Below are 15,520 nucleotides of genomic sequence, written 5' to 3' on the forward strand. Positions count from 1 at the left end.
TCCTGGTCCCTTCTGGTTCCTGGCAAACTGCACTGAGATACACCACCCAGAATCTGTCCATGGAGCTGACTGTCAACAGTAATTTTGGGACCTGAACTGGGCAAGTCAAGCAGGACAGCTCCTTTCTTCAGAAGTTCCCCTGTCATTTGGAGAAGTTGGGATCAATGCTGTAGAACCTGGTTAGCCATTACTCAATCCTTGTACTAACATCACAGGTGATAGCCTCCTGAACTGAAGACGTACATGGCCTAAGCTCTTCCTACATTGGTCTTCCTCTACCTGTTTTCTGTGACCATGATCAGCACTCTGAAGTTGTCACCCCATATCTACTTCTAATCAACCTCCTGGCCTCCCATAGCAAAGTTTGGACTCAAAGCTCTTACGGGTTGAAAGGGAATGGGTTGCTGCCAATGAAAGATGATATTTATAAGCCATGCACTGAATTGGAAGAGGAGGAACAAGACAAAAAGGTAGACAGAAATTAAGGGTTAACTTGCTCAAGACTGATCCCTCTAGGCTAGCCTTTCAGGAAAGAGACTGGCCTTCTGCAAGGCTCCACAGAAACCAGCTAGCCTCAGTGCTAAATCCATTAATCCGGTCAAAAGCAAGGCTTGGACACAGAATTGGGAAAAGGAAAAAAAGTGTTGGGACTTGCTCAACAATGAATGATGATGTAGTCAACCCGGTCCAAGTTTGCTATCCCTACCCCAATCCTGATAGAATCACAACTACAAGGCTTGGACCCCAGTATCCTGACCATGTCAGGGAAGAGGCTAATGCTAGATCCAACCACTAATGATGATCTAGCAGAAGAGTATTGAAGTTATGGCTCTGCCATGTTACCATGCCATTGTTGTCCTGGCCCCAGATCATCCCAGGGGAGGAGCCAGTGTTTCCCTAATCATGTTTCTTAAGAAAGCCTCTCTCCCAGCATCTGACATCTGGCCCTACTAGACCTCTGTGCACTGCACTAGAATGAATGGGCACATCTCTTACTAACCTAGTGTCTGAGAGCTTTCTCCAATGCTCCACAGAGGAGGTGTGAATGCCGTTTGTCCATTTGTCCTTATCAATAGGTCACAATTCTGAAAGAAGATAGAACCAGTGATTTGCTACAAGCACTTGTCAGTACATGACGACTCACATCTGATACCCCAGCTCTAGTCTGAAGAACGTGACATGAAGAATGAGACTGCCCGCCCTTTAGTCAATGGAAATCAGGCTACATTTTGTACTAGGGCCTCATCTTTAACAGCAGTGGGAACTAGAACTTGTGTTCAACTGTGGCCAGGGGGCTCTGGGTGAGGCTCTGGTCACATATGTGCCAGTGGGCTGCACACTGGCCGTGACTGCACCCAGGTGCCCAGTCCCTGTGACTGTGGCTTCTGCCCATGTTCATTTGCTCTATAGTTCCCTGAGGGTTCTGGAGCCATGCCCTGGACTACAGCCTGCTTGGTTGGGTCCTGACAACCTGCCCTTTGCCATCTGCCGGCTGGTATCCTGCTTTAACCTGAATGGGCACCCCTGGCCCTGAGCACAGCTGCTGCCTAGCTGTTGCTGTGGGGCCTCCATTTGCTTGTCTGGACCAATCAGCTCAGATTTGCGGAAGCTACACCTCCATCACCTCAGGGGGAGCTCTACAGTCAGGTGAGTCCCCACTGCTCTCTAGTCACATATTCTAAGTAGCCCTAGTTTATCCTCCCCATGAAAATTCTACCCAGATTACAAAAACTGCACAGATGCTTGTCACCATTTGCAAAGCACATCAATACTCAAAGTCAATGTTTAGAATTTGCAGCAACACCAACTCAGTCATTTTATCCATCAGGCAATCAAGGCATGGCTCTTAGGGTCTATGAACTGATCAAGGGCATAGAAAAATATTCTGGTGCTGACAAAGAGTAGCTGCAAAACAAAAAAATACAATGTAACTTAAAAATAATTTCATAACCAAAATATTCTATTTGCTGTGAAGAATGGGTGCATTTTATCATGCTGTAGGGTGGGGCACGAAAATGGGAGCAAGCCAAGGGCCTGTGAATGTAATCTCACAGCCACACCACCCTCACATTTCCCGAACTCAGCCGTCCTCAGTCGCTGAAATGATATGCGCAACCATGGTACCTGGTTGTTGAGCAAACGCGTAGATACATGAATAAAGAAAGGAAGCAATGAATAAATTCTCCAACAGGAATGCATTCAGAGGTTTAAAAAAATCAGGAGGGAAGCTAGAAGTTGTTGAATGGGTACTGAGTTTCAGTTTTGCAAGATGAAAACATTCTGAAGACAGATTGTGCAACAATGTGAATATACTTTACTACTGGACTGTACTCTTCTATGTTCAGAGATGGCAAATTTTGTTAGGCATTTTTTTCTGTAATAATTTTTTTTGACTCAAAATAAATCTTAAAAAAATCACAATTAAACTTTATACAAAAATTCAGAACACACCTATGATAGCTATTTGAATCCCACTGGCCTACTCTTACATTTTCATCAATGTAGCCCTGATTTCTGCAGCCTTATTTTCATATATTATTTCCTATTTCTTTTGTGACTTCTTTTTGTGGACCAGGAATGGGCAGTTTAATTATCTGATTTGTTACTGCAGGTGACGGAAAATTATTGCTCTAATTACAGAAACAAAATGAAACAAAAAACAATTTTTATTCTATTCAATGGGGGAGATTTCCTAGAGTAGAATAAAAAATGTACTAAATTATATTCTAATATATAATTTTCATAATTAGCACATCATGAAAGTGAAGCAATCTTTTGTTTGCACAGAGCAGTGACTATAGGTTCTGAAGCTAGCTGACTAGTGAATACTAGCTTCACTATTAAGCAGCTTAATCTCTTTGTGCCAGTTTTCTCAACTGCAAGGTGAAGATAATAATTTTTAAAAGTTTAAAAAAGTATCCACCTCACCTATGAAATGAGAATATTTTTTAAAAGCTTAAGCAAGAATTTTACCTTACTTAAGAATTTATCCCATATTTTAACTTATTTGGGAGTAAGCAAGAAAGAGAAAGTGTGAGCGTGAGTAGGAGGGGCAGAGGGGGAGAGAACTCAAGCAGACTCCATGCTGAGCACAGAGCTGGACATGGGGCTCAATCTCACAACACTGAAATCACCACCTGAGCTGAAACCAAGAGTTGGATGCTTAACCAACCGTGCCACCCAGATGCCCAAGAATTTATCCCAATTTTACAAATTGAAAGACAAAACTCTACTTTTAACCATAGGCTAAATGTTTTAGCAAATAACTTGTCAAATAATAGTAATATTATCCTTTCCTTACCATGAATATATAGAAGCTTAGGCCCAAACTCTGAATGCGGCTGTGTTCCTATTTTACTTTTCCACTCTGAGTTCTTACCACTGCTCAGAAATACATTTTCTGCTTTAAATAGGTTGCTCCTCCTACCAGTTCCTCTAACTATGCTTTAGTGTTTATGCGTTAGTAGTTTCCTCTTTTAAACTGTATTCCTGTTTCTTCACCTGCCTTCTACCCATCTTCCAAGTCCCTCATCAGTCTCTACTGATTACATTATGCCTTCCCTGAATCTAGTCTGTATGTTTTCTCACTTCTCTGAATTTCATGCCATTCCTGAAAATGGCCCTCAAGATGGCCCCAGAACCAACTATTTATCACTTCCTAGCACCTATCCTGTTGTATATTACAATGTTTAATTTCCTAAAGCACAAAAAAACTTTTTTTTCTTAAACCTTTTTCAAAGTCCTATAAAGTCCTAGCCACAAATTAATAAATATTTTCTAATTTAACTGTTTAGTTAAAGTAAAAATTTTCTGGAAAATGAGACAACTTTTTCAGAAAAGAAATAGCATTATTGACTCTATCTTTTCATATATTTTCTTTGCAAGTTATTTACCCACCATTCCTTCCAAAAATAATTTTAACTCTTTAAGTTTTTATTTGCATTCTTTAGTAAACTACTATACAAAATATATTTTTGATGCTCCTTGTTGTTGTTTTAGACTTCAGCTTGTCTTAAGATAGCATATTATGTATGAAGTTACTTTTAAAGGACCTTCCTTCAGAAATCGTTATAAAATCACGATGGGGTGATATCTAAATTATAGAGATATTTTTGGTTCCTTATGTAGGTGACATAGGGGCACCAGGAAAATCATGGAGTATGCTTTCCTTTTTTCTCATTTTCATATAGGAGAAATCAAGTTAAAATGAACAGAGCACTGTAAGAAAGAAAGAAAAATTCAAAATTGTACAGCATGAGGCACTGACCCATATGCGTGGATGGGTACAGGTGGATGCTTTTTCTGTGTGATAATGCTGCTGGGAACTCCAGCGTGAGCACTTGGGTGGACATATGACTGCAAGGAAACTTAACGGTGAGTTCATAAGTCACACACCTTTGCTTTTTAATCTCAATAACTTACATTCTCATACTAATGCCTCAGGTCTTTTTCTCAATCCCCACGTGCTTTCTGGTTGCACGGACTCTGAATCCTCCAGAGCAAGCAGAACAGCCTGATAAATGACCACTCACCATCTTCCTCGAAGAGAAGTCCCATGTGCGCATGCGCCTCAGCTTCTTTCTTCCCACCGTCAATTTTGATCAGTTGAGCAATCTTAAAACATCGTTCATAGAAGTGGTTCCTTACCCATTTGTCTTCAGAATTATTGAAGTAACAGGCCAGTGCATACAAGTTATTATAGACACCTTCAAAGTATTCTTCAAAGAAAAACAAACTGCATTAGAAAAATGTCTCATAGCTGTCCCTTCAAATGGCAAACATATTGACATTTTTAATTTTTTCTTAAAAACATGTTTAACTATTTTTAAAACTGGAAATGCAAACTTCAGTTACTGTATTTTAACCACAAAAATATTTAAGGTTAAAGGATGTGCACACAAAAAAAGCAACAAAAATCTTTTTGAAAACTTAGGACATGTCAGAAATTGACATACTCTTTGGTGTGAACACTGGACTTTATATAAGACCCAAGTCAGGATAATATGTACTAGAACTGTTCTCAGTTCTTGTGGATGAAATGAGTATGTGTTATCATCAAGTACTTTTCCCATCAAAAATTTGAAGAGTATTCAGAGATTCAAGAGAAAGCAATGTTCTTAACCATGGCAAAAAAAAAAAAAAAATAGTTAATGAAAAAGCAGATAGGATATGAAAATAGGAAAGTATTTTTACCTGAAAGGAAAAATAATGGTGAGCTTGTCCATACAACAAATAATGATTAGGATGACCATATAAGGTCCATACTTTCTGCAATGTTTCCAGCCATACAAGTTACTAACAATGCTAACAAAGAATGGACTTTCAGGCTTCTGTTTTCTGGATATCTTTTTCTGCTGAAAATGCATTAATATTAGTCATCCTTCTCACTCAGTCAGTTACTAGTTTATCAGTGGTTAGTTTCTAAACCCTCCCTTTTTTCCTAAAGTGGCACCTGAACTATTTGTACACAAAAGTATACTAATAAAATGTGAATCAGTCTTATAAACCCCATTGCAATCAGTCATAAGCTTGGACAAAAATGTGTCTGTTAATAAATTGTGCCTCAATCCTGTAAACTCCACTCTATTGGTGAATATGAACAAATTCATAATCTTCATGTCTTTTTGCATCTGTGCTTAAAGCACAGTTGTAGATAATGTGGTAACCTCTGATTATTCTTCCATGGAGTTGTTATAACCATTATTATCTATTAGAATTTTATAACAATCACTATCTATTAGAATTCTAATTGTTCACTACAATCAGAAAAATCAACCCAAATATTCCTGAAAGGATTGCAATTATGAAAAATATTTATACATTGTCCACTAGTATTCCTGTAAGATTAAAATCAAAGGGCCCAGAAAAAAGTGAAGCAAGGCTGATTACAACAAAAGGTAATTTTCAAGAGCTATACATAAATCACTCTAATGTTTCAAAAGAAACTTCTAAAATTTATGTCATCCCTTTATATATGATGCTTCATAATTTCATAGGGAATTAAGATTTATCTAAAATTAAGTATTATACCTAAACATTAAAGTAAAAAAGAAGAAACAGGTCTTCCTCTCTCCTTATTTTTAAATATTTTTTGAAAGAGCTGGGAATTCTGGAGAGCCATTCTGCTTCTTAAGGTTACTCAAAATAGGAAAGAGCTTAATTGAAGAGCAGTAAGTAACCAGAGTATTTACTTAAAACAGATACTTTCAGAATTGGCTTCTCTTACATTTTATCTTTCCATTGTGAACCTTTTACCTAAGGTGAATGGAGCACAAAAATGTTTTGTAGTATTTTATATTCCTTGTCATCTTTAGTGAAGCATTTTTATATAAAGAGATTCTTTTTAAAAAAAGTGCTCCCAAAATAATTTTTCTGATTTTCAGTAACTACACCTTAGTAGAAAAAAACATTTCCAATAGTTCTTAAAGTTTTTTTTTTTAGAACAAGATGTATAAGCCATCAAGATTTCATATTTAAAGCACTTGAGCCAAGCTATTTTTCTACAGAAAAAATTAAGTATTTTTCAGAGTATTAAGTATAAAGGAGTATTTTCAAGTTTTGAATCTCTGGACAATCCAAATAATGGGCTATACCCTTTACATTCTAAGCAGCTTTATCTCCTTGCTTATGGACCACTTACTTGAATTGTCAGCTGATATGTACAGGATGAAAATAATTTATATTGTTGGTTTATTATTTAGATCAGTATTCATTTTGCTATCTAAAAAGGAGATTCTATGATGAAATAAATTTGGAAAATGCATTTGCTAATTTCCTTCTTTCAGTGACCACACAGTATGTATCAACATGTTAAAGGCTCTGGTAAGTCCTGCAATAAACCAACCTACTTAATGTCCATGTTAATTCATCTAATGTTTCTCAAACTTAGTTTACCAGATAATTATTTTTGTTCTGCCTTATATAAAATGTGTAAAGATTTTATGGGACTCTACTAATATAGAACATACTTGGGGTATCTTAAATAAATGTTATTAGAAAAAAAAATTGCTGCTTAACCCTTAACAATAATTTAAAGTCAAGTGTAAATAATGTTTGAATTATCTATTGATTCAGTTGCCCATTACCATTATTGCCATCTCTTCTCTAGCCCCATGGGGCACAAGGCCCTAATCATAATATTACAGATGGTACAGCGATGATTTACAACAATAGGTCATATAAAAAAATGTTATTAGGGACAAAAAAAACCCACCTTAACAAAGGGAAAATAATCAAAAAAGAAATGACTCACTTACTTAAAATATTTCTTGGCTATAAAACAGTAAGTGATGTTTTGAAGAGTAATTTAAATAACTCTGGGTTTCTGCTCTGTAAGTCTCAAGAGACAGAACTGACCCAAGATGACTATTGTTAGTGCCATTGTTTTGATTAAATGAACTTCACTGTGACCCTAGAGTGATAGTCTTTCCAATGAGAAGCAATGAGAATGCTCAAAGATACACTACTTTAGGAAAATTTTTCTCAGATTCTGCATGTCTCATGACCATTAGGATGGAATCCTGAGACACAATTAACAAATGTTTATATTCTAAATTAAGAGAGAGAGAGAGAGAGTGTGTGTGTGTGTGTGTGTGTACATGTGGGTACAGGCATATGCAGGCATGTTTTAAGATTTAGGAATAATTCAAGTTAGTAAGAATGAATATGTCTATCCCATTTTCTGGGATGTTTTTAACACGTATCACAATTTTTCCTCAATAAGGCTCATGTGTTAAATGTGAAAACAATTATACAAATTTTAAAAAAGGCATATAAATATTCACATGTACTTCAACTGAAGTATTTCCAACGTTTTTTGCAATAATTTTCATTTTATACATTTCAACCAGGCAAAAGCAAGTGCATTTTGAAGGAGATAACCTTACAGATGAGTTATCCTGAGCAAGAGGTAATTTTACTTCATTTAGCAAATGCAACTTAGTTTTAATGAGTGTATGATAAAGACCCCTAGTAAAGAAAATATCTCTTTTCTTACACCATGTATATAAAATATTGACTACTATAAAGTTTGGACTTTGTTAACTTTTGGAATCTGAGAAACAGTTTTATTTAAATGTTTAGTTACTTTTTAAAAATAAAAAATTAAAATGTTTTCTACCTTAAAGTAGACTACTTAGCATTTTAGTTTCTTTATAATTACAAAATGCTTTATGACAAGTTTCTCATATTTATGACACTGTAAGAAGTGATGTATTTGGTTCATATTTATGCTACTCCTGTGAAAGCCTCTATTTAAAACACTTAGTGAATATGATAAGTTCAACTTGAAAAAATGAGTAATGGGAAACTTTTATCTTGCTCAATTCTATTTTCAGTGCAAATATCACTTCAGAATTTGGAGCTGAAACTAGAATGTAGGTTTTTTACAATAGCATTTTTTATTTATAACAGTTAATTTCTTGAGAAATTAGATGTCATATTTCAACATTCTCCAAAGGATTCTATTTTCAAAGTCAATGCTGCAGTTAAATACTTTTCATAATACAAATATTCACTTCCTTTCTACAAACCCACACACACACACACACACACACACACACACACACTCATTCACTTGTTGTTAGGATTTCTGTGTATCTCCTATTTGTAAACCAGGTGACAACCTGATGAGAAACATGTATTAACTCCACCATAGAGGCTGAGAGGATTTTTGCTGCCTCTCGAATACTGTTCCATGTCCCCATTAACTTTCCCCACTGTAGCACTGGTTCACAAAAAGTTGTGTAATCCTCTATTTTCCCATAGGAAGCCCTGAAATGAAATATAGATATTGTTGGGGCTGAGGTTCTCTTTTTGAGTCCTAAGGTGTTTTCACACAAAAAAACTGAGAAAATAATAATTTAAACTGCCAAATTTATATGCCAACTTCTAGGATTTCCTTTCTTTGATTATATAAAATGACCAATCCCTAATATGTAAATAGGAAAGCCTCATGACAACAATATCAGTATATAATTATAGTAAAAATTAAAATGTTTTCAGTACTTGAAACATTGACTTTCTGGAAAATCTTTAGATACAAAAAAAAAGGGAATTTATTAGAAGTGATGTGCTGGAAAATATAAAATTAACAATTTTACTCATAATTGGGAATTCCTGGCTTCTCATGTCTTCTCACTATTCACTAATAAAAATTCTCTGATTGAAATCTATAGGACTTATAGATAAAACCTTCAGATTCCATTATATAAATTCTAGAAAATCAGTACAATTTTCAAGTTATAGTTCTCTTTGAAAGTATCTCATCAGTAAAAGTATTCAGACTATATATATATATTTAAAACTATGAAAAGATTTGTATTCGATACAAAAGATTTTAACACATTGAAAAACTCTGGAGATGTGATCAGGTGCTATGCATTGTCTTCCTGGCTTGGAATGACATCAGCAGGATGCCCCTGGGTCTGGGCAGCCTTGCGATTCCACATTCCCTCTCACGTTTTCCATAAAGATGTTTAGATGTCTAGAATGAATGGTGCTCAGGTGCCTTAATGTTTCCAATTCATGCACGAAACACTCTGGAAACGTCCCTCACCGGAACAGACTCACTGTTCCGGTTCCTGCAGCACTGCTGCCCACCGTCCCCCGACTCACCTTTCCTTTCAGCTGCCTCAGCCCTGGTCAGGTAGTGGTAGAAGTGATCCAGCTTATCAGGCTGCTCTTCCAGCGGTCTCTGCAACCACAAAAGGGACCTAACTTTCGCGGTCTCCCGCAGGGCATCCCACTTCTCCATCAGGGCAAAGAGCTCAGTAAAGGACTTATGATAACCATCTCGCAGCATGTCCACACAAATGCTCTTCTTGTATGAGTTCCGGTAACTGGGAGGAAGAAACCCAAAGCTCAGAACATTATTTTAATCCTTTAAATCTGTGTAGTTTTTTCCTTCTCTAAAAATTAAAGGTTGAATCACACTTTTTTTTTTTTCCTGAGTTAAAGCTGAAAATTCTGCCTCAAACACTTGTAACTGAACAACTTCAGTTTAATGGAAGATGCCAGGAGCTACTCAAATATAGCTAGTTTAGTAAAATTACATTATAAATATATTAGTTCCAGAGATAAACTCCCTTTAACAGGGACATATAAATGAGCTGACAGCTGTCAGTCCATTCTAAAACAAAATACTAGTGACTGAGTTACTGTTACAAACAACAGAAATACACTGCTCCTAGCTCTGGAGGCTGGAATTTCAAGATCAAGGTGCCAGCTTGCAACTTAGCTACAATGAAGGCCCTCTTCCTTGTTCTTGGCGGGTGTCTTCTCATGGTATCCTCACATAGTGGAAGGGGCTAGGGGTCTCTCTGGAGATTTTTTTTTTTTTTTTCTTTTATAAGGCACTAATCCCATTCATGAGGGCTCTGCCTTCAACACCTAAGGACTCCCAAAGACCACAATTACTAGTACTATCACCTTTGGGAGTTAGGATTTCAACATATGAATTTAGGGGAACACATTTAGACCACAGCAATTACAATATCCAAAAGTACTTGATACAGTAGCCTCCCAGTAAAACAAAACAAAAAAACCAATATGCTAAGCAAAAATTAAACATGCCATTCAATATAAAAAATGCACTCTATATTAAGTGGCTTCACTGTATGTTATGGAAGTTCATTCATTCATTCATTCATACTGAATGTTTGGTTAGAAAATGTTTATTAAAATCTATTACTAAGAATATTTGAAATATTTTCAGTTAGGATTAAGTTAATGATTTGTTAATAATTCACTTCTAATTTAGCGATAGATCATATGCAAAGAGACAAAGTGACAAAGGAATATTTCATTTAATTATTCAACGAATAACTATTAAATTTTCCAAGTGGAAGGCACTTGGAAAAAGGGTTCATTCTCGTTGTGAAGTTTGTATTCCAGTGGAGGAACACAACCAACAAGTAAGTAAGCAAATAATAAATAATTTCAGATGATGGAAAGCACTATACAGGAAATAAAGAGGGTGATGGGATAACAGCTGTGTGGTGGCTATTATTCTACTTAATGAGCAATCAGAGGCCAAACCATAGAACTACTAATTATATTACACTTTTAAAAAAAAAATCAGGAGACAATTAAGTATTTAAAACTGACATAGTGTGATACTACGAGCAATAAAAATTTCAGTGTGAAGTGACAACAGCCTAGAATTAGTCAGGATACTCAAGTTTAAGCCCAGTTCTACCAAAGCTCCTTGGGCCTCATTTTATCTCATTTGTAAAATGCGCATATCAATTTATGCCCTACCTATATCACAGGATTCTTCTAAGAACAAAATTAAATTATGTAGATGAAAATGCTCTGAGAAATGTAAAGTCCTGCACTACTGGTTCCCAGCTGCTGGCTCTGCAATAGACTCATCTATAGAATTAAAAAAACAGGGGGAGGAGTCAAGATGGCGGAGAAGTAGCAGGCTGAGACGACTTCAGCTAGCCGGAGATCAGCTAGATAGCTTATCTAAAGATTGCAAACACCTGAAAATCCATTGACAGATCGAAAAGAAGAACAGCAATTCTGGAAACAGAAAAACAACCACTTTCTGAAAGGTAGGACCAACGGAGAAGTGAATCCAAAAAGATGGGAAGACAGACCCCGGGGGGAGGGGCCGGCTCCCGGCAAGCGGCGGAGCAACCGCGCACAAAATCAGGACTTTTAAAAGTCTGTTCCGCTGAGGGACATCGCTCCAGAGGCTAAACCGGGGCGAAGCCCATGCGGGGTCAGCGTGGCCTCAGGTCCCGCAGGGTCACAGAAGGATCGGGGGTGTCTGAGTGTCGCAGAGCTTGCGGGTATTGGAACGGGAAAGCCAGCTACAGAGACAGAGCCGACAGTAAGCTCGCAGCTCGGTGTTACCTTGAACCGGTCGCAGCCTCGGTGAGCTCGGAGAGTGGCCGGAGGTCAGGCAGACGGGAGTGACTGGGCGCGGTTCTCTGAGCGCGCACTGAGGAGTGCGGCCCTGGGCTCTCGGCTCCTCCGGGCCGGAGACCAGGAGGCCGCCATTTGTATTCCCGTCCTCCGGAACTCTACGGAAAGCACTCAGGGAACAAAAGCTCCTGAAAGCAAACCCGAGCGGATTACTCACCATGGCCCCGGGTAAGAGCGGTGTAATTCCGCCTGGGGCAAAGACACTTGAGATCACTACAACGGCTCCTCCCCCAGAAGATCAACAAAAAATCCAGCCGAGACCAAGTTCACCTACCAAGCAGTGCGGTTTCAATACCAAGGAGAGCAGCAGAATTCCAGAGGAGGAGAAAGCCAAGCACGGAACTCATGGCTTTTTCCCTGTGATTTTTTTTAGTCTTGCAGTTAATTTAATTTTTTTCTTTTTCGTTTTTTGTTTTTTTTTCTTGCTTTCGGGTAAAATTTTTTTTAAACTGTTACCTTTTTCAACGATTTTTTACTAGTTTTTCTAATATATATATATTTTCTTTTTTATATTTTTCTTAGGTGTTTTCTTTTTTTTATTTCTTTTCTTTTCTTTTTTTTTCTTTCTTCCTTTTTGAACCTCTTTTTATCCCCTTTCTCCCCACTCACAATTTTGGATCTCTTCTAATTTGGTTAAAGCATATTTTCCTGGGGTTGTTGCCACCCTTTTAGTATTTTACTTGCCCCTTCATATACTCTTATCTGGACAAAATGACAAGACGGAAAAATTCAACACACACACACAAAAAAAAACAAGAGGCAGTACCGAAGGCTAGGGACCTAATCAATACAGACATTGGTAATATGTCAAATCTAGAATTCAGAATGACAATTCTCAAGGTTGTAGCCGGGCTCGAAAAAGGCATGGAAGATATTAGGGAAACCCTCTCGAGAGATATAAAAGCCCTTTCTGGAGAAATAAAAGAACTAAAATCTAACTAAGTTGAAATCAAAAAAGCTATTAATGAGGTGCAATCAAAAATGGAGGCTCTCACTGCTAGGATAAATGAGGCAGAAGAAAGAATTAGTGATATAGAAGACCAAATGACAGAAAATAAAGAAGCTGAGCAAAAGAGGGACAAACAGCTACTGGACCACGAGGGGAGAATTCGAGAGATAAGTGACACCATAAGACGAAACAACATTAGAATAATTGGGATTCCAGAAGAAGAAGAAAGAGAGAGGGGAGCAGAAGGTATACTGGAGAGAATTATTGGGGAGAATTTCCCCAATATGGCAAAGGGAACGAGCATCAAAATTCAGGAGGTTCAGAGAACGACCCTCAAAATCAATAAGAATAGGCCCACACCCCGTCACCTAATAGTAAAATTTACAAGTCTCAGTGACAAAGAGAAAATCCTGAAAGCAGCCCGGGAAAAGAAGTCTGTAACATACAATGGTAAAAATATTAGATTGGCAGCTGACTTATCCACAGAGACCTGGCAGGCCAGAAAGAGCTGGCATGTTATTTTCAGAGCACTAAACGAGAAACACATGCAGCCAAGAATACTATATCCAGCTAGGCTATCATTGAAAATAGAAGGAGAGATTAAAAGCTTCCAGGACAAACAAAAACTAAAAGAATTTGCAAACACCAAACCAGCCCTACAGGAAATCTTGAAAGGGGTCCTCTAAGCAAAGAGAGAGCCTACAAGTGGTAGATCAGAAAGGAACAGAGACCATATACAGTAACAGTCACCTTACAGGCAATACAATGGCACTAAATTCATATCTCTCAATAGTTACCCTGAATGTTAATGGGCTAAATGCCCCTGTCAAAAGACACAGGGTATCAGAATGGATAAAAAAGCAAAACCCATCTATATGTTGCCTCCAAGAAACTCATTTTAAGCCCGAAGACACCTCCAGATTTAAAGTGTGGGGGGTGGAAAAGAATTTACCATGCTAATGGACATCAGAAGAAAGCAGGAGTGGCAATCCTTATATCAGATCAATTAGATTTTAAGCCAAAGACTATAATAAGAGATGAGGAAGGACACTATATCATACTCAAAGGATCTGTCCAACAAGAAGATTTAACAATTTTAAATATCTATGCCCCCAACATGGGAGCAGCCAACTATATAAACCAATTAATAACAAAATCAAAGAAACACATCAACAATAATACAATAATAGTAGGGGACTTTAACACTCCCCTCACTGAAATGGACAGATCATCCAAGCAAAAGATCAGCAAGGAAATAAAGGCCTTAAACGACACACTGGACCAGATGGACATCACAGATATATTCAGAATATTTCATCCCAAAGCAACAGAATACACATTCTTCTCTAGTGCACATGGAACATTCTCCAGAATAGATCACATCCTCGGTCCTAAATCAGGACTCAACCGGTATCAAAAGATTGGGATCATTCCCTGCATATTTTCAGACCACAATGCTCTAAAGCTAGAACTCAACCACAAAAGGAAGTTTGGAAAGAACCCAAATACATGGAGACTAAACAGTATCCTTCTAAAGAATGAATGGGTCAACCGGGAAATTAAAGAAGAATTGAAAAAAATCATGGAAACAAATGATAATGAAAATACAACGGTTCAAAATCTGTGGGACACAACAAAGGCAGTCCTGAGAGGAAAATATATAGCGGTACAAGCCTTTCTCAAGAAACAAGAAAGGTCTCAGGTACACAACCTAACCCTACACCTAAAGGAGCTGGAGAAAGAACAAGAAAGAAACCCTAAGCCCAGCAGGAGAAGAGAAATCATAAAGATCAGAGCAGAAATCAATGAAATAGAAACCAAAAAAACAATAGAACAAATCAACGAAACTAGGAGCTGGTTCTTTGAAAGAATTAATAAAATTGATAAACCCCTGGCCCGACTTATCAAAAAGAAAAGAGAAAGGACCCAAATAAATAAAATCATGAATGAAAGAGGAGAGATCACAACTAACACCAAAGAAATACAAACTATTATAAGAACATACTATGAGCAACTCTACGGCAATAAATTTGACAATCTGGAAGAAATGGATGCATTCCTAGAAACATATAAACTACCACAACTGAACCAGGAAGAAATAGAAAGCCTGAACAGACCCATAACCAGTAAGGAGATTGAAACAGTCATTAAAAATCTCCAAACAAACAAAAGCCCAGGGCCAGACGGCTTCCCGGGGGAATTCTACCAAACATTTAAAGAAGAACTAATTCCTATTCTCCTGAAACTGTTCCAAAAAATAGAAATGGAAGGAAAACTTCCAAACTCATTTTATGAGGCCAGCATCACCTTGATCCCAAAACCAGACAAGGATCCCACCAAAAAAGAGAGCTATAGACCGATATCCTTGATGAACACAGATGCGAAAATACTCAACAAAATACTAGCCAATAGGATTCAACAGTACATTAAAAAGATTATTCACCACGACCAAGTGGGATTTATTCCAGGGCTGCAAGGTTGGTTCAACATCCGCAAATCAGTCAATGTGATACAACACATCAATAAAAGAAAGAACAAGAACCATATGATACTCTCAATAGATGCTGAAAAAGCATTTGACAAAGTACAGCATCCCTTCCTGATCAAAACTCTTCAAAGTGTAGGGATAGAGGGCAC

The 15,520-nt window shown here is 37.5% G+C and overlaps 1 protein-coding gene across 4 annotated transcripts in view; it reads right to left on the minus strand.

Annotated features, from left to right (window-relative positions):
• TTC29 (tetratricopeptide repeat domain 29) overlaps window positions 1-15,520 on the minus strand; it is a 236,264-nt gene that overhangs the window by 179,248 nt on the left and 41,496 nt on the right. For all 4 annotated transcript variants that reach the window (XM_059373391.1, XM_059373409.1, XM_059373400.1 and 1 more), the window contains 2 exons: window positions 9,616-9,839; window positions 4,533-4,718 (listed from right to left, as the gene is read on the minus strand). In XM_059373391.1, coding sequence (XP_059229374.1) covers window positions 4,533-4,718; window positions 9,616-9,839 — 410 coding nt within the window. The remainder of the gene's footprint in view (window positions 1-4,532; window positions 4,719-9,615; window positions 9,840-15,520) is intronic.

This window comes from Mustela nigripes, chromosome 1 (genome assembly GCF_022355385.1).
Source record: "Mustela nigripes isolate SB6536 chromosome 1, MUSNIG.SB6536, whole genome shotgun sequence".
In the NCBI taxonomy this organism is placed as follows: Eukaryota; Metazoa; Chordata; class Mammalia; order Carnivora; family Mustelidae; genus Mustela; species Mustela nigripes.